The sequence below is a fragment of the Epinephelus lanceolatus genome, chromosome 11 (genome assembly GCF_041903045.1).
Source record: "Epinephelus lanceolatus isolate andai-2023 chromosome 11, ASM4190304v1, whole genome shotgun sequence".
Taxonomy (NCBI): domain Eukaryota; kingdom Metazoa; phylum Chordata; class Actinopteri; order Perciformes; family Serranidae; genus Epinephelus; species Epinephelus lanceolatus.
This window is the reverse complement of record NC_135744.1, coordinates 46,007,824-46,026,708: the sequence shown is the minus strand read 5'-3', so window position 1 is coordinate 46,026,708 and position 18,885 is coordinate 46,007,824. Positions and strand designations below refer to the sequence as shown.

Here is an 18,885-nt window from a genome sequence, read left to right as displayed (position 1 = left end):
TTTGATTGCAAAATGACATCCCAAAAATAAAAAATAACATTTCAAATCAATTTGATGTAATAGTTTTCTTTGTTTTATTTGATGGTTTTCTTTATATATATATATGTTGACTTTGACTAATAATTAATATTGTTACCATTACTACACACTACAGAAATGGAGGACAGTCATGGAAGACAGACATGGAGGACAGTCATGGGGGACAATCATAGAAGACATACATGGATGACAGACATAGGGGACAATCATGGAAGACAGACATGGAGGACAGACATGGAGAACACCGATTGATGACAGGACAGTCATAGTAGTGATAAAACCTTAAACAAAAATTCGGAGCTCAGATTTGACTCTTGAGATGTTTAATGTTTTACAGCCGAGTCATTTACATCAAACACAGTAGGACTACAGCAGGACTACAATAAGACTACAATAGGACTACAGTAGAATTACAGTACAATTATGACACACGTGTTTAATTATCTGATCTTTCAATGAATGACCTCCTGAGACCAGCAGCTGAGGTTTGTCCTCTGTAGGACACCGTACATCTTTAATTTCCTGTAATGACAAATGAAAAAGAAAAAACAATGATGACATCACAGAAACCGGAACCTTTAGTTTAATGACTGGAGCCTACAGACAGGACTCAGGGAATAGGGACCTCAATCCACCTGTCTGTCCACCTCTCTATCCACCTGTGGGCATGTCTCAGTGGAACACCGTCTGTCTCCAGCGTTTGTCAGGTGTGAACGGCCACAGACAGTCAGTGATGGCGGCAGCAAATGGTCGTGGCTCAACACTCAAATTCAGCAGCTGAAGACGAGAACAGTTCAGCTGACTGTTGATTGGACGAAGGGTCGAAGCTGCTGCCGGCTGCTCTGTCAACTGCAGACAAACAGAAAGGGAAACAGACAGATAGACAGACAGACAGAGAGTGAGAGAGGTAGACATATATTCACAAGTATATTACTATGTTTTATATTTTTTATATATATATATATATATATATATATATATATATATATATATATATATATATATATATACATATATATATATATATATATATATATATACATACATACATACATACACACACACACACACACACACACACACATATACATATATACAGTACAGGCCAAAAGTCTGGACACACCTTCTCATTCAATGCGTTTTCTTTATTTTCATGACTATTTACATTGTAGATTCTCACTGAAGGCATCAGAACTATGAATGAACACATGTGGAGTTATGTACTTAACAAAAAAAGGTGAAATAACTGAAAACATGGTTTATATTCTAGTTTCTTCAAAATAGCCACCCTTTGCTCTGATTACTGCTTTGCACACTCTTGGCATTCTCTCCATGAGCTTCAAGAGGTAGTCACCTGAAATGGTTTTCCAACAGTCTTGAAGGAGTTCCCAGAGGTGTTTAGCACTTGTTGGCCCCTTTGCCTTCACTCTGCGGTCCAGCTCACCCCAAACCATCTCGATTGGGTTCAGGTCCGGTGACTGTGGAGGCCAGGTCATCTGCCGCAGCACTCCATCACTCTCCTTCTTGGTCAAAAAGCCCTTACACAGCCTGGAGGTGTGTTTGGGGTCACTGTCCTGTTGAAAAATAAATGATCGTCCAACTAAACGCAAACCGGATGGGATGGCATGTCGCTGCAGGATGCTGTGGTAGCCATGCTGGTTCAGTGTGCCTTCAATTTTGAATAAATCCCCAACAGTGTCACCAGCAAAACACCCCCACACCATCACACCTCCTCCTCCATGCTTCACAGTGGGAACCAGGCATGTGGAATCCATCCGTTCACCTTTTCTGCGTCTCACAAAGACACGGCGCTTGGAACCAAAGATCTCAAATTTGGACTCATCAGACCAAAGCACAGATTTCCACTGGTCTAATGTCCATTCCTTGTGTTTCTTGGCCCAAACAAATCTCTTCTGCTTGTTGCCTCTCCTTAGCAGTGGTTTCCTAGCAGCTATTTGACCATGAAGGCCTGATTGGCGCAGTCTCCTCTTAACACTTGTTCTAGAGATGGGTCTGCTGCTAGAACTCTGTGTGGCATTCATCTGGTCTCTGATCTGAGCTGCTGTTAACTTGCCATTTCTGAGGCTGGTGACTCGGATGAACTTATCCTCAGAAGCAGAGGTGACTCTTGGTCTTCCTTTCCTGGGTCGGTCCTCATGTGTGCCAGTTTCGTTGTAGCGCTTGATGGTTTTTGCGACTCCACTTGGGGACACATTTAAAGTTTTTGCAATTTTCCGGACTGACTGACCTTCATTTCTTAAAGTAATGATGGCCACTGGTTTTTCTTTAGTTAGCTGATTGGTTCTTGCCATAATATGAATTTTAACAGTTGTCCAATAGGGCTGTCGGCTGTGTATTAACCTGACTTCTGCACAACACAACTGATGGTCCCAACCCCATTGATAAAGCAAGAAATTCCACTAATTAACCCTGATAAGGCACACCTGTGAAGTGGAAACCATTTCAGGTGACTACCTCTTGAAGCTCATGGAGAGAATGCCAAGAGTGTGCAAAGCAGTAATCAGAGCAAAGGGTGGCTATTTTGAAGAAACTAGAATATCAAACATGTTTTCAGTTATTTCACCTTTTTTTGTTAAGTACATAACTCCACATGTGTTCATTCATAGTTCTGATGCCTTCAGTGAGAATCTACAATGTAAATAGTCATGAAAATAAAGAAAACGCATTGAATGAGAAGGTGTGTCCAAACTTTTGGCCTGTACTGTATATATATATATATATATATATATATATATATATATATATATATATATATATATATATATATATATTCATAAATATATATTTACAGGTATGAGGTGGTTGGACGGCAGGTTAAAGGCCTGAGCGATGGCGACAGCCATCTCATATTTGGTCATCTTCTCTTTAGCAGAGAAATGAAAGATTCCTCTGATGGACGGGTCCTGGAAGACAGACAGATAGAAAACAAGTGGTGAGACAGGTAGAGGAAAACACTGATGACTAATAATAATTCATAAGTGATAACTACTGATAACTGATAAGACAAAAGTGACGTACCGATCTGTCGCGGTGTGTGCGTGTGTGTGTGCGTGTCTGTGCATGCGTCTTTTTCACAGCGGCAATCTTTGTCAATCGTCCTCGGAAGAGGTCCGTCTATAATTTTGTCAAAGATGGCTGCTGTGCATATAACCCATTGACTTACCTCAGTTTTGCTGATTCTTTGCTGTATTGCACCCAGTTGTCTTACAATGGGATATTGATTTTTAGGGGTTTTTTAGGTTTAAAAAAAAACAAAAAAAAAAAAAAAAAAACAGGTAAACTACACAAATTCATGTCAGTCCAATTTAATCATTTTTGTTTGACTGTAAAAAATAGAACTGCTTGTGTGTTTTAACTGCAGGTGGTTGGGAGCAGAGTTTACTTCATGTAACAACTATAGTGAAAACAATTTAAAGTGCACGTGAAAATTTAAAGTGCAAAGAGAAAACTTGCTCTTATTTGAAATGCTTAAATTATGTTTTAGAAAAGAAACCAAAATACAAGAACAGGTGATTTTCACTTTTTCTCTCATTCTTTTGGCTTGTAAACAAAGTCCTGCAAGTTATCAAAGGCACTCCTTTTCAAGGGTGCTCTGGGTGCTTCAGCAGAGGCTGTGGAGCTCACCCAAATTTTCTGCTCACATGTACGGTCTGTCATCGAGGGCGCCGTTGCAGCCGTAGCAGTTGTCCCTGGTAGCATGGTGTTATGTTTTTTAAAGCTCGGATTGCAGCGATGTGATTTGGGTCAGTTTTGTGACGACGGAAAACCTTTTTGCCACTGCTTCCATACATCAACTTCTTGGAACAAGCAAAGCAAAACGCCGCACCTGGCTCGTTCAGTTTCTTGCACCATGTTTTTAATGGTTTGCCCGCAGCGCCCTCCTCCTCGAGCCATGCCCACCTCCATTTATTTTTCACCCCTCTCTCCAGTTCTGCTGTATTAACACCGGGTTTAATATATTTTGCTTCCATCTCTCTGCCCTGCTCTACTCTACTTCAACGCTACTTACCTCTCTCTCTCTCTCTCTCTCTACTCTACCCATAGACTACATCATCCACCTGTTGCACAAAACGCACACAGCATGCCATTTTCTCTCAGTGTCCAATAGCTGGCAGTCAAGCTAACACAAGCTAATCATTCAAACACAGTTCAATTGTCCATTTCTTTTGCACATTCACCCACACTTATTTGGATATCAGGCTGTAATGGACACCTAAACAACATGTACTTGGAAGTAGTGTGTGTTGAAACGCTGTGTGTGCGTGTGTGTGCGTGTGCGTGTGCGTGTGTGTGTGTGTGTGTGTGTGTGTGTGTGTGTGTGTGCGCGCGTGTGCGTGCATGTGCATGCTGTTTTTAGACCCTCCCCACCCAGCTCTTATTGGCTAGCTGAGTTTGATAACACTATACTATTTGTGGAACTACCCATGTGCTTCACTGAAAATCAAAACATGATTCGTTAAATGACAACTTATGCCAAGTTGTTGCCACAAAAAAAAAATCCTAGAAATGTCCGTCAAGCCAGAAATCCAACACGACGCCAGAGTACTTTAAGCCCTGAGCATACCTGTCTGTCTCTCTGTCAAACAGACAGTGGCATGCCTGTCCGTCTCTCTGTCAGACAAACCGTAGCATACCTGTCTGTCTCTCTGTCAGACAAACCGTAGCGTACCTGTCTGGCTCTCTCGGACAGTTTCCTGCAGACGGCGGCGACATCCCTGGCGTCAGTAGGAAACCTCTGCAGACAGTGATCCAGGGTGCAGCTCTCTGACGCCTCCTGAACTTTGACCCACAGTGATGTCACCACGCTCTCCGTCACTGACTCCACCTCCCCGAACAGGACGGGCACCCGCAACACCACGGCACCTGAGAGACAGACAGACAGACAGGTGAGAGACAGACAGACAGACAGGTGAGAGACAAAAAGACAGACGACAGACAGACAGACAGACAGACAGGTGAGAGACAGACAGGTACCTGGACAGTGTCTCAGTGTCTCCCTCTCTCCCTCCAGTTTACTGCGTCCGTAGACGTTCAGGGGATTCGGACAGTCGTCTTCTCCATATGGAGGATTCCTCCCATCGAACACGTAGTCAGTGCTGATGTAGAGGAAGAACGCTCCACACGCAGCTGCACGATAAACACAGAGTGATGACATGACAGAGTGAGGACAACCAGGGCCCCATTTCAGAGAGCAGGATCAGTCAAACTCTGAGTTTGTTCAGCCTGAGATGAAACTCTGAGTTTTCTATTTCACAAAGCCAGTTCAGTGTAACCCTGAGTCAGTTACTATGGCAACATACTCCGTGAAGCTAACCTGCTGAGTCACAGGTTTGCTTCATGTCAGCCTGAGGCTGAGCGTGTAGCAGGAAGTAGAAACATGGCGTGTCCTTTAGTGAATGAAGTGGTGGAGGTTGAGGCCCAGTGTATTCAGAGGCTGTTGTGTAAGGAGAAGGTGATTAGAGCCTGTTTGGATGTCTCCCTGGAGGAGTGTCTATATGAAAGATACTGTTTGACCTCACACTCTATCATTTATCTAACAATCTGTTCCACCCACATATATCACATATTACACATCCTGGATTTACATTATCATCACAGCACATTTTATGCATTGTCCTTTGATTCTTTTCTTTATAACATCAGAGACACTGAACACATCAGAGAGACAGCGGTTTGTCAGCCCGTAATAAAAGTGTCTCTGGCTCTGAAAAGACTTTGGACCCTTGTTGTGGTTTTCCCTGGACATAAAGCAGGGAACAAAAGCCCAATAAATAATCTTTAAAAAAAGAACTGCAGGTTTGTCAGTGTTAATGAGAAAATAATCTACGTGGATACACGATGCAGTGATTCATGAATACTTTTCATATATTCAAAGACTGGCTAATTGATGGGACTCAACATCCCATAATAGCTCCATGTGAGAATAAAGGAGATTACGTGAAGTCATTTCACAGCAGTTTTTTTTTTTTTTTTATTTAGAGGACAGTGCACATTAATGAACATTGCTGTAAATGTGCCGGTGTTAGCCAAAGGCTAATTTTCAACTGTAGTTCTCCGGCATGATGTTAAAAAGACCTCAGGCCATTAAAAACACAAAAACAGGAACACAGAAGTCATAACATATAAAACAACAAATTGCAAACAAAATCAGGGACATATAAGTCATAATATGTAAAACAAATAATAAACAGATGGACAATAATTCACAACGAGAAACCAATACGTACAGTGCAATATGATACAGTGCAAAATAGTTGATCGAGAGGCTATGGATAGTGAATAGACAAAACAATGCATGTCCATGAGTCACTGGCATAGTGTATATGATATATGAAGTTATAAAGTGCTGCAGTGCCCATAAAAGTCGTCACAGTGAAAGTCTAAATTTAATTAAATTAGAATAAGTTAAATGAACCTCAGCCTAATATTGACAGAATGAATCACATAACAGCACTGTACAGGAAAGGCCAAAGCAGACTCTACCTGGCTGAGGCGACTCAGGTCTTTTGGAGTGCAGGGGGCACTCCTGAAGACCTTCTTTGACACTGTGGTGGCATCAGCCATCTTTTACGGAGTGGTCTGCTGGGGCAGCAGTGTCTCGGCTGCAGATAGGAAGAGACTGGACAAGCTGATCAAGAAGGCCAGCTCTGTCCTGGGATGCTCTCTGGACTCTGTGCAGGTGGTGGGAGAAAGGAGGATGACAGCCAAGCTGTCATCCCTGAGGACTAATGACTCCCATCCTCTGCAGGAGGAGATAAAAGCTCTGGAGAGCTCCTTCAGCAATAGACTGATTCACCCAAAGTGTGTGAAGGAACGCTATCGCAGGTCCTTCCTGCCTGCTGCTGTCAGGCTACATAACCAGCGCTGCTCACAGTAGACTGCACCATGGACACTATGGACACTTTATGGACACTTTATTATATCAGCATTGCTGTCCCCCATGTTGTTGTTTATTTGCACATTCAATATTCACTTTGTACTAAATATGTTCACTATAATCCATTGCTCACTTTTTATCCCTTGCTCATCATCATCATCATCATCATCATTATTATTATTATCATTATTATCATTATTATTATTATTATTATTATTATTATTTATTGCCGTTTCTTGTATTTTTTGTACTTTTTTCTGCATGCCTAGTTTTTTAAGTTTTTAAATGCTGAAATCTTTAATCTGACTCTTTTCTCCTTGACTGCTGTAACACTGGAATTTCTCAATTGTGGGATCAATAAAAGGTGTATCTTATCTTATCTTATGAAGTCAGTCAGTATATGAACACTGTTAAGATATAAACATGTTTCTGTATGTTAGACACATGACCTCATCACATGACATCACATCACCTCACATTACCTATTAACTGTGCAGTCTATTCCCATCACACCTTACGCTGTTCAGCTACAGCTGACGCAAGAGATTTGTTTTCATGTCTTCATTCACGTCATTAAGATCTCAGATTCAGTTGGGATCAAACAAGTTCTGCTTCCTGTCTCTGAGAATCATGTTATCTGCACTCTACTGATGATGTCTGGGTTAGGGTTAGGTAACGTGCCTCTCTCAGGCTGAACATACTCGGAGTTAATTGAACTGATTCTGATCAGCTGTTCTGTTTCTCAGCTCAGGCTCAGTCAACCCGGAGATCAGGCTCAGAGTTTGTTGAGCCTGCTTTCTGAAAAAGGGCCCAGAGGATTATTCCAGGTAGGAGGTTCAACAAACTCTGAGTCTAATCCTGAACTCTGACTTGACTTACCCTGAGCTGGGAAACTCTGAGTATCCGGTTCCAGAACAGCTGATTTGAATTCATTCAGTCAACTCTGAGTAGGTACACCTTGAGTTAAGCACGTGCACAACCACAATAAAAAGCCATCATCAATGGAGCCCTGATACCTCGAGTCACCATGGCAACCGGAGAGAAAAAGCAATCAACTTATTTTACACCTGTGGAATTGGAGGTGCTCATGAATGCCTACAACGAATATGAGCATATATTTCATAAACAAAGTAACAGCACTGAAGCTGCCAAGGAGAGAGAGGCAGCATGGGAGAAAACTGCTGCCAGAGTCAATGCGTACGTTTGAATGCACTAGTTCATCAATTTACATTTAACCACGCTTAATTAAAATTGTAGCTTACAGGTGAAAAAGTGGTTTGGAATAAAATCTGATTTTCATGTAGGTTCAATCTCACAGGGGAAAAACACACTTGGAAGCAGCTTAAAATGAAATATAAAAACATCATTCAAACAGGAAAGGCATATTTGACTTGGCTATGACTGTACCTTCCTTTAGTTTGACTCATATTTGATTTATTAAACAAAGTAGCTTCAATAACCTGTCATTCAGTGGCTATGTCATTATGTACTGTAGGTCACTAGTAATTTAAACCCCCCAAAAATACTGTTTCAACTTGTGTGAGTAACATTTGAGTTCTACTCAGCCAACAGAAAGAAGGCAGAGGCCACAAAACATCACCAATATCATATAAAAAGCTACCGTTCACAAAAAAACATTTGCTCTGATGAAAGCGCACGTCTGCTGTAGCAGCCCCTGGCCCAAACGAACAAGCAGACTTGTCAGATTTGATATGTGTGGCCGGTAAATGATTGAGTCTAATGAAAAACGGTATGGTTCAAACAGATATTTATTGGGGAAAGACAGCACATCTAGACGGGGTCTGAAGATCCTCTCCCAGCGTAAAGCATTGTGAATTAATTCTTCCTACATACGAACAACCCATGTGTGTCTGCCAGCTGCTTCAGGCTCAGCAGTAGGGAGGAGACAGGGTGAACTCAGGGTTTCTTATAGAAAACCTGCCAGCGAGCAGGTTAGGTTCACAGAGTCAGTTGCCATGGTGATTGACTGAGTTTGATCATGTGATCACCCACCTGCCTCCTTGGCGAGCGTGCTGGTTGCGTGCACATTGAGATTCACAGCGGCGTCAGTGTGTCTCTCCACAACATCTGGACGTCTCTCAGCTGCACAGTGGACGACCACATCAGGCTGAGACAGAAACAGACATCATCAGAGGACAGTGTCTAGTACAGTCTATAGTAATGTTTAATACTACAGTGTGTAGTACAGTGTGTAGTAGTACAGTGTGTTGTAGTGCAGTGTGTAGTAGTACAGTGTGTAGTAGTGCAGTGTGCAGTAGTGCAGTGTGCAGTAGTACAGTGTGCAGTAGTACAGTGTATAGTAGTGCAGTGTGTAGTAGTACAGTATGTAGTAGCACAGTGTGTAGTAGTGCAGTGTGTAGTAGTGCAGTGTGTAGTGCAGTGTGCAGTGTGCACTAGTACAGTGTGTACTAGTGCAGTGTGTAGTACAGTGTGTAGTGCAGTGTGTACTAGTGCAGTGTGTACTAGTACAGTGTGCAGTAGTGCAGTGTGTACTAGTACAGTGTGTAGTAGTGCAGTGTGCAGTAGTGCAGTGTGCAGTAGTGAAGTGTGTACTAGTACAGTGTGTAGTAGTGCAGTGTGCAGTAGTGCAGTGTGCAGTACAGTGTGTAGTAGTGTGTTTGGTACCTTGTACTCGTGCAGTAGTCCTCTGACGGCATCCTCATCTGTGAGGTCACAGCGGAGGAGGAGGGGCCTGGCTCTTCTGTATCCGGTCCCAATAACCAACCAGCCGTTGTTCTGAAACTCTCTGCACACAGCCCGACCCAGGAGACCTGTTGCCCCGGTAACCAGGACCCTCGGAGCCGTCACCATAGGTTCCTCCTCCTCCTGGAATACAAAGTATTATTATCAGTACCACATTCAGCACTACAATACTATTATCAGCACTACAATACTATTATCAGAACTACATTCAGCACCACAATACTATTATCAGAACTACATTCAGTACTACAATACTATTATCAGTACTACATTCCGCACTACAATACTATTATCAGAACTACATTCAGCACTACAATACTATTATCAGAACTACATTCAGTACTACAATACTATTATCAGAACTACATTCAGCACTACAATACTATTATCAGAACTACATTCAGTACTACAATACTATTATCAGAACTACATTCAGTACTACAATACTATTATCAGAACTACATTCAGCACTACAATACTATTATCAGAACTACATTCAGTACTACAATACTATTATCAGAACTACATTCAGTACTACAATACTATTATCAGAACTACATTCAGCACTACAATACTATTATCAGAACTACATTCAGTACTACAATACTATTATCAGAACTACAATACTATTATCAGAACTACATTCCGCACTACAATACTATTATCAGAACTACATTCAGTACTACAATACTATTATCAGAACTACATTCAGTACTACAATACTAATATCAGTATTATAATGTTAATATCAATACAACATTACTAATAACAGTACTACATTACATGGTTTCCTCTACATGTAATTGATTGTGGGGCACCGCTACGGCAAAATAAAATCTGCCACGCCTTCAGAATATTTTTTTCCAGATGTCAAAACAATAGAGTTCAAAAGGGTGGTGTAGCGGAGGTGGAAAGACCACGATGCATTGTGGGTTTTGTGGGCAACTGGAAAGTTGTTTACATTTCGTGACACTACGCTTGTGTTCTGTTGTTGTTGTTTCAGCATTTTAAAAGTTACTATCGTTTGAAAATGGTGCAGACTTGCTGTGTCATTAACTGCCACAATCGTTCTCACGATCGCTACAGGAAGAAGATCGATGGGCTATATAATGTGATATATTTTGATAGCAAAAACTGAAATAGAACTAGGGACAAATCTAACACAGCTGAGCAGTCAGGACTTTTAGTCCCGTTTTTAAAGAAGAAAAAAAAAGTACACATCTTGATGTCACTAAAAACATTGTTTCTCAGTTGTCTCCACAGGAATAAACTAAATTGTGGTTAAGAAGTGAAAGTTAAAAAAAGATAAACTCCATGTTGTGCCCACCCATGTATGACAATAGAAAGTTAGAGATTTATGGTGTGAAAATGCCCTAATGCTGAAATAAATAACCGAGAAGCCCATACATACAGTACAGGCCAAAAGTTTGGACACACCTTCTCATTCAATGCATTTTCTTTATTTTCATGACTATTTACATTGTAGATTCTCACTGAAGGCATCAAAACTATGAATGAACACATGTGGAGTTATGTACTTAACAAAAAAAGGTGAAATAACTGAAAACATGTTTTATATTCTAGTTTCTTCAAAATAGCCACCCTTTGCTCTGATTACTGCTTTGCACACTCTTGGCATTCTCTCCATGAGCTTCAAGAGGTAGTCACCTGAAATGGTTTTCCAACAGTCTTGAAGGAGTTCCCAGAGGTGTTTAGCACTTGTTGGCCCCTTTGCCTTCACTCTGCGGTCCAGCTCACCCCAAACCATCTCGATTGGGTTCAGGTCCGGTGACTGTGGAGGCCAGGTCATCTGCCGCAGCACTCCATCACTCTCCTTCTTGGTCAAATAGCCCTTACACAGCCTGGAGGTGTGTTTGGGGTCACTGTCCTGTTGAAAAATAAATGATCGTCCAACTAAACGCAAACCGGATGGGATGGCATGTCGCTGCAGGATGCTGTGGTAGCCATGCTGGTTCAGTGTGCCTTCAATTTTGAATAAATCCCCAACAGTGTCACCAGCAAAACACCCCCACACCATCACACCTCCTCCTCCATGCTTCACAGTGGGAACCAGGCATGTGGAATCCATCCGTTCACCTTTTCTGCGTCTCACAAAGACACGGCGCTTGGAACCAAAGATCTCAAATTTGGACTCATCAGACCAAAGCACAGATTTCTACTGGTCTAATGTCCATTCCTTGTGTTTCTTGGCCCAAACAAATCTCTTCTGCTTGTTGCCTCTCCTTAGCAGTGGTTTCCTAGCAGCTATTTGACCATGAAGGCCTGATTGGCGCAGTCTCCTCTTAACAGTTGTTCTAGAGATGGGTCTGCTGCTAGAACTCTGTGTGGCATTCATCTGGTCTCTGATCTGAGCTGCTGTTAACTTGCCATTTCTGAGGCTGGTGACTCGGATGAACTTATCCTCAGAAGCAGAGGTGACTCTTGGTCTTCCTTTCCTGGGTCGGTCCTCATGTGTGCCAGTTTCGTTGTAGCGCTTGATGGTTTTTGCGGCTCCACTTGGGGACACATTTAAAGTTTTTGCAATTTTCCGGACTGACTGACCTTCATTTCTTAAAGTAATGATGGCCACTGGTTTTTCTTTAGTTAGCTGATTGGTTCTTGCCATAATATGAATTTTAACAGTTGTCCAATAGGGCTGTCGGCTGTGTATTAACCTGACTTCTGCACAACACAACTGATGGTCCCAACCCCATTGATAAAGCAAGAAATTCCACTAATTAACCCTGATAAGGCACACCTGTGAAGTGGAAACCATTTCAGGTGACTACCTCTTGAAGCTCATGGAGAGAATGCCAAGAGTGTGCAAAGCAGTAATCAGAGCAAAGGGTGGCTATTTTGAAGAAACTAGAATATCAAACATGTTTTCAGTTATTTCACCTTTTTTTGTTAAGTACATAACTCCACATGTGTTCATTCATAGTTTTGATGCCTTCAGTGAGAATCTACAATGTAAATAGTCATGAAAATAAAGAAAACGCATTGAATGAGAAGGTGTGTCCAAACTTTTGGCCTGTACTGTGTGTGTGTGTGTGTGTGTGTGTATATATATATATATATATATATATATATATATATATATATATATATATATACATACACACATATATATATATATATATATATATATATATATATATATATATATATATATATATATATACACACACACACACACACATACATATATATATATATATATATATATATATATATATATATATATATATATATATATATATATATATATATATAGATAGATAGATAGATAGATAGGGGGATAGCCTATATTTGCGCACATATACTTACCATAATTAGAGTTTGAAATGATAATGTAAATATCATAAAATGTTATGTGACACTGCGCTGTTATTAACTTTATTTTGAAAAACAAACACTGGAGTCATCACCTGCCTGTCTGGCTGTACTGCGGCGTGCTCAAGAATGGAGTGGAGGCAAAGAGACGACAGTGCGAAGTAGAGGAAGAGAAAAGGGTGAGAGAAAGGTAGCCTACCTAAGCAAGGTTAAGTTTGATGCATTTTTTGTTCAAGCCTGGGAAAACGACCCGAATGTTAACTTTGCCGCTGTCTCACTTTCATCACGCTGTCATCATCTGAGCAAACGGCATTGAACTTTTCCGTGTTCTCATAGCTCCTTAGCTTTGTTTTAAACAATCAGTTCTGCATACACCTCTTCATTTTTATCAGCATCGTCTGCTGCACCGGTGCCATCATCATCGTGGCGTCCTCACCGGGCGGCTTGTTGAGTATGGTGCTCTTCAAATTAAGCAGGCGCAGATGTGCCAGAAACTTAATTTCCCACAACTCATAATTATTCTCATCTCCGTCGAAACATAAACAGTTTCATCAACTTCCAAACTCCTTCCTGGGCCCATAACCTGTTGGAGCTGCCATCATAAAAAGGGCTGGAACACCGAATAAAATGTTTTAACTGGCGGAGGAATAATCACACGAAGCCATCGGTTTCGTTTGACCGGCATGCGCACACACAGCTCGAACAGGGGCAAGCAGTCATTTATTAATTTGCGACACCTGCTAACTGTTTACCACGCCCCCTCTCCAGACAACCTGCTCAGTGTAAGAGCACATTCAAGATCAACAGTATTCAGCACGATTTTAATTGTTTTTATGTGTAGGTGAAGACAGACCTAAAGGAACAGGCTGCAGGGGGACCATCTGGCTGCATGCATGCTACTCAGCATCAATGGACCACCTCTGACCGAGTTTCCATTCGACAGAGCCTTAGAGCTCTTTTTCAAAAAATCAAGGAAAATAAAGTTCTCTCAGCCAGGCTGCAAACTGTGCCATTAGATTAGGCTACAGTTGTGTAGTGGACAAGTATTGTATTTATAAAAACATTCAGTTTTAAGTTGTCATAATTTCACAATTCAAATTTATAATACTAATATCAATACCACAACACTAATAACAGTCTTACATTACTAATGTCAGTACTACAATACTAATTTAAATACTACAATTCTATCAATACTACAATATTAAATACCGCAGTACTCATATCAGTATTACAATACCACAATAAATACTACAAGCAATACAATACTACAATCAACACTACACACAGATCAGTTTTCAGATGATCAGTTAAAGTATTTCTATCTTTAATTGACACGTGCTGAAACTTTAATTTAGAAAAAAAACAGAATATTAATGAATGCAGGAATCAATCAATTAATCAATCGAGTCCGTGTCTCTGTCCACAGTGAACACTTGATATTAGCCGTTAGCATTGTTAGCAATTTACCTGAACCAGCTGCACGCGCCCCGGGCTGAAGATAATCCTCAGTTCAGCGCCTGCGCGGCTCATCTCTCCTCCTGTCTGAGCAGGTGTTTCTGATATTTATTATTGATCGATACAGATCACTCGGACCCGCTCTGGTGTTCTGATGCGCAGTTTGTTCTCTGTCTCTTCCGCTTCCGCCTCCACACCGATCAGCTGTTTACCATAAAGCAGCTGTCGCGGTAATGCTAGCTGGTTAGCATGCAGGCTAGCTGAGAACACACAGAATGATGGGAAATAAAACCGACCGCGTTTCAGTGGACGGTCCCGTCTGTCACATGAACCGGTCCCGTCTGTCACATTAACCGGTCCCGTTTGTTTGGCTCTGACTGATTTCACGCGGACACATTTCAATCACAACACCTGAGGTTTAACTGAAAATCATCAACTACGATTTTACCTCCGAAATTCCGAACTCACATCCAGGCATCTGATCCAGAAACGGCTGACCAGCACAGGGCAGCGGCACTCCTCCTGAAGCAGCAAAGCAGTTTAAATAGTCTGCCACTCCTCTTCCTCCTATTCCTCCTTTCTTCTTCTTCTTCTTCTTCTTCTTCTTCTTCTTCTTCTTCTCCTTCTTCATGGTGAGCAGATGAAAACAGGCTGAATTGCTGCCACCTGCTGGTGAGGAGTTTTGCATGCGGATATTAATGAAGTAATGTCGTTGACCAACTCCCAAACATGACGTCATTATATAGATGTGATGTATCAGACAATGTAAACAAAACAACAATAAATATAAATACACAAAAACTAAATGTAAAGAGGATACTGACAATAATATAGTTACTATAACAACAACACTGTCCGCACCACACACATCGACGCACAGCAACATTAGGACATACACACAGCAAAATATAGATATACACACAGCAACATATAGCATACACACAGCAAAATATACACATGCACACATCAACTTATAGACTGATACACAGCAACATAGATATACACACAGCAACTTATAGACTTATACACAGCAACATAGATGTACACACAGCAACTTATAGACTTATGCACAGCAACATAGATAACACAGCAACATATAGACATACACAGCAACATATAGACATACACACAGCAACATATGGACATACACACAGCAACATATAGATATACACAGCAACATATAGACATACACACAGCAACATATAGATATACACAGCAACATATGGACATACACACAGCAACATATAGACATACACACAGCAACATATAGACATACACAGCAACATATAGACATACACACAGCAACATATAGATATACACAGCAACATATGGACATACACACAGCAACATATAGACATACACACAGCAACATATAGACATAGGCTACACACAGCAACATATAGATATACACAGCAACATATAGACATACACAGCAACATATAGATATACACAGCAACATATAGACATACACACAGCAACATATAGATATACACAGCAACATATGGACATACACACAGCAACATATAGACATACACACAGCAACATATAGACATAGGCTACACACAGCAACATATGGACATACACACAGCAACATATAGACATAGACACAGCAACATATAGACATACACACAGCAACATATAGACATAGGCTACACACAGCAACATATGGACTTACACACAGCAACACATAGACATACACACAGCAACATATAGACATACACACAGCAACATATAGACATACACACAGCAACATATAGACATAGGCTACACACAGCAACATATGGACTTACACACAGCAACACATAGACATACACACAGCAACATATAGACATACACACAGCAACATATAGACATACACACAGCAACATATAGACATAGGCTACACACAGCAACATATGGACATACACACAGCAACATATAGACATAGACACAGCAACATATAGACATACACACAGCAACATATAGACATAGGCTACACACAGCAACATATGGACTTACACACAGCAACACATAGACATACACACAGCAACATATAGACATAGGCTACACACAGCAACATATAGACATACACACAGCAACATATAGACATACACACAGCAACATATGGACATACACACAGCAACATATAGACATAGACACAGCAACATATAGACATACACACAGCAACATATGGACATACACACAGCAACATATAGACATAGACACAGCAACATATAGACATACACACAGCAACATATAGACATAGGCTACACACAGCAACATATGGACTTACACACAGCAACACATAGACATACACACAGCAACATATAGACATACACACAGCAACATATAGACATAGGCTACACACAGCAACATATGGACTTACACACAGCAACACATAGACATACACACAGCAACATATAGACATACACACAGCAACATATAGACATAGGCTACACACAGCAACATATGGACATACACACAGCAACATATAGACATAGACACAGCAACATATAGACACAGACACAGCAACATATAGACGTTCAACATATTGTACCACAGTAGCCAGAACTATAATTATAATATTATTACTTTCATTAATGTTGTTGTAAGCTACTGTCATTACCTGCATCTCTCTCTCTCTCTCTCTCTCTCTCTCTCTCTCTCTGTCTCTCTCTGTCTCATTGTGTCATATGGATTACTGTTAATTTATTATGTTGATCTGTTCTGTACGACATCTATTGCACGTCTGTCCGTCCTGGAAGAGGGATCCCTCCTCAGTTGCTCTTCCTGAGGTTTCTACCGTTTTTTCCCTGTTAAAGGGTTTTTTGGGGAGTTTTTCCTGATCAGCTGTGAGGGTCATAAGGACAGAGGGATGTCGTATGCTGTAAAGCCCTGTGAGGCAAATTGTGATTTGTGATATTGGGCTTTATAAATAAAATTGGTTGATTGATTGATTGAACTACTACAGGAACGTCCTCTCGCTCGGCCCTCTCAACCGCTGTGTCTCCACTGAGAGAGCGGAGTAGGAGGAAGGTTCCTGTAAAGTTACCGGGCTCTGGACAACACTATTCAAGAGAAAGCTGAGACACAGGGTCAAACATGGGGGGATTGCACATGCGCAGTGTAACTTGAGCTGCGATGCTGGAGGGTGACAGCAGGGGCACTAGATAAAAAGCACAGGATCCACTCAGGCGATCAAGCTTGGTGCGGTCTGCTTGGACTTTTGGACGGCGGCTGCCTGAAGTTGTCAGAATTGCATCTCTGTCATTCTCACCCACAGCGCAGGCCACCAGTGACAGTCCAGTAATAAGCTGTGAAAATGACATGCATGCACATATCCCAGAACCAACAAAATGGAGCCAGATCAAATACCTCTTGTTTTGCTGTGTGATGTTTCCAGCACAAAGCTCTTCCTCAGACTTTTAGCTCATTTGTTATTTGTGTGGTGACTGTTTGTGTGTGAAACCGCAAAATAAATCATTTTTGTCCTGTAATTGTTCCTGTGTTTGTGGTGTGTCACATCAAGACAATAATGAAACTGAGAACATTTGAATACTGGAATATGTCAAAATGTGTCAATAAGCTCTTTTTTCAATATCATTTTAATTTGTTTTTCTTCCTTATAGCTAACCTTAACTAATGCCTCTGGTAAAGAACTAGGGCTGTTGTCATTGGTTTGGATTCTGAGAATTATCCTTCAGTGTAACACTAGATATTATCACAATATATTTTGCTGTTAAGCCAGAGCACAGATTATCAGTTTTGCCATAATGGTTAAATTCTATTGCAAAAACAAACATTTTCAAATCATTCATAAATTCCCAAATGTAACCAAAAATACAAATTGACAATGAAACAAACATCCCCCTTATTCCGCGGTCTCACGCCATCTACTGAGCCTTTGGGTTAGTGCAGACCAGATTTTACTGCGCATGAGCAATCCCCCCATGTTTGACCCCATGTCCCAGCCTTCTCTTGAATAGTCTTGGCTCTGGATGTGACGTAATCGTTGCATGACCATTTTGACCGGGGCGACGTAGGGACGCCGTTAGCCGATAGCAGTGTGTGTAATAACTCACTAAATGGCCCGTGAAAAAAATATTTTTTCCAGAGGATGTCTTAGTTACAACATGATTGAGCTAACTGGAGTAGTTTCATGTCGTATTTGACAACGGGAGGCTTTTAACAGATGACGTCTTGATGTTAGCTTTGCTGCTAGTGTTAGCTGTCCCTGTCAGCTGATGCTTTCTAGACATCGTGATTTCCCAAAACTGAATAAATACCACACATAGCAACACAAAACTGCTTTGCTAGCTCAATCATGTTGTAACTAAGATATCCGCTGGAAAAAATATTTTTTTCACGGACTGTGACCGGAGTTATTACAGACACCTCTAACAACTAAACAACTAACGGTTAGCCCAGCTAATCTACAATAACAATGTTGTTAT

The 18,885-nt window shown here is 41.0% G+C and overlaps 1 protein-coding gene across 5 annotated transcripts; it reads right to left on the bottom strand.

Moving 5' to 3' along the window:
• Positions 1-345: 345 nt before the first annotated feature.
• mat2b (methionine adenosyltransferase 2 non-catalytic beta subunit methionine) lies at positions 346-15,098 on the bottom strand. 5 transcript variants are annotated; one of them, XM_033610523.2, is made up of 8 exons: positions 14,901-15,098; positions 9,584-9,784; positions 8,951-9,065; positions 5,035-5,187; positions 4,730-4,923; positions 2,850-2,963; positions 675-888; positions 346-561 (listed from the first exon to the last, which is right to left on the bottom strand). In XM_033610523.2, the coding sequence occupies exons 1-7, from the start codon at positions 15,081-15,083 to the stop codon at positions 712-714; spliced, it is 1,137 nt and encodes a 378-aa protein (XP_033466414.2). In that variant the 5' UTR covers positions 15,084-15,098; the 3' UTR covers positions 346-561; positions 675-711. The 5 variants fall into 5 exon arrangements, with proteins under 5 accessions (XP_033466414.2, XP_078028888.1, XP_033466405.2 ...); XM_078172762.1 differs by lacking the exon at positions 14,901-15,098 and adding an exon at positions 14,465-14,658; XM_033610514.2 differs by having other exon boundaries at positions 346-888.
• Between the last annotated feature and the right edge of the window lie 3,787 nt (positions 15,099-18,885).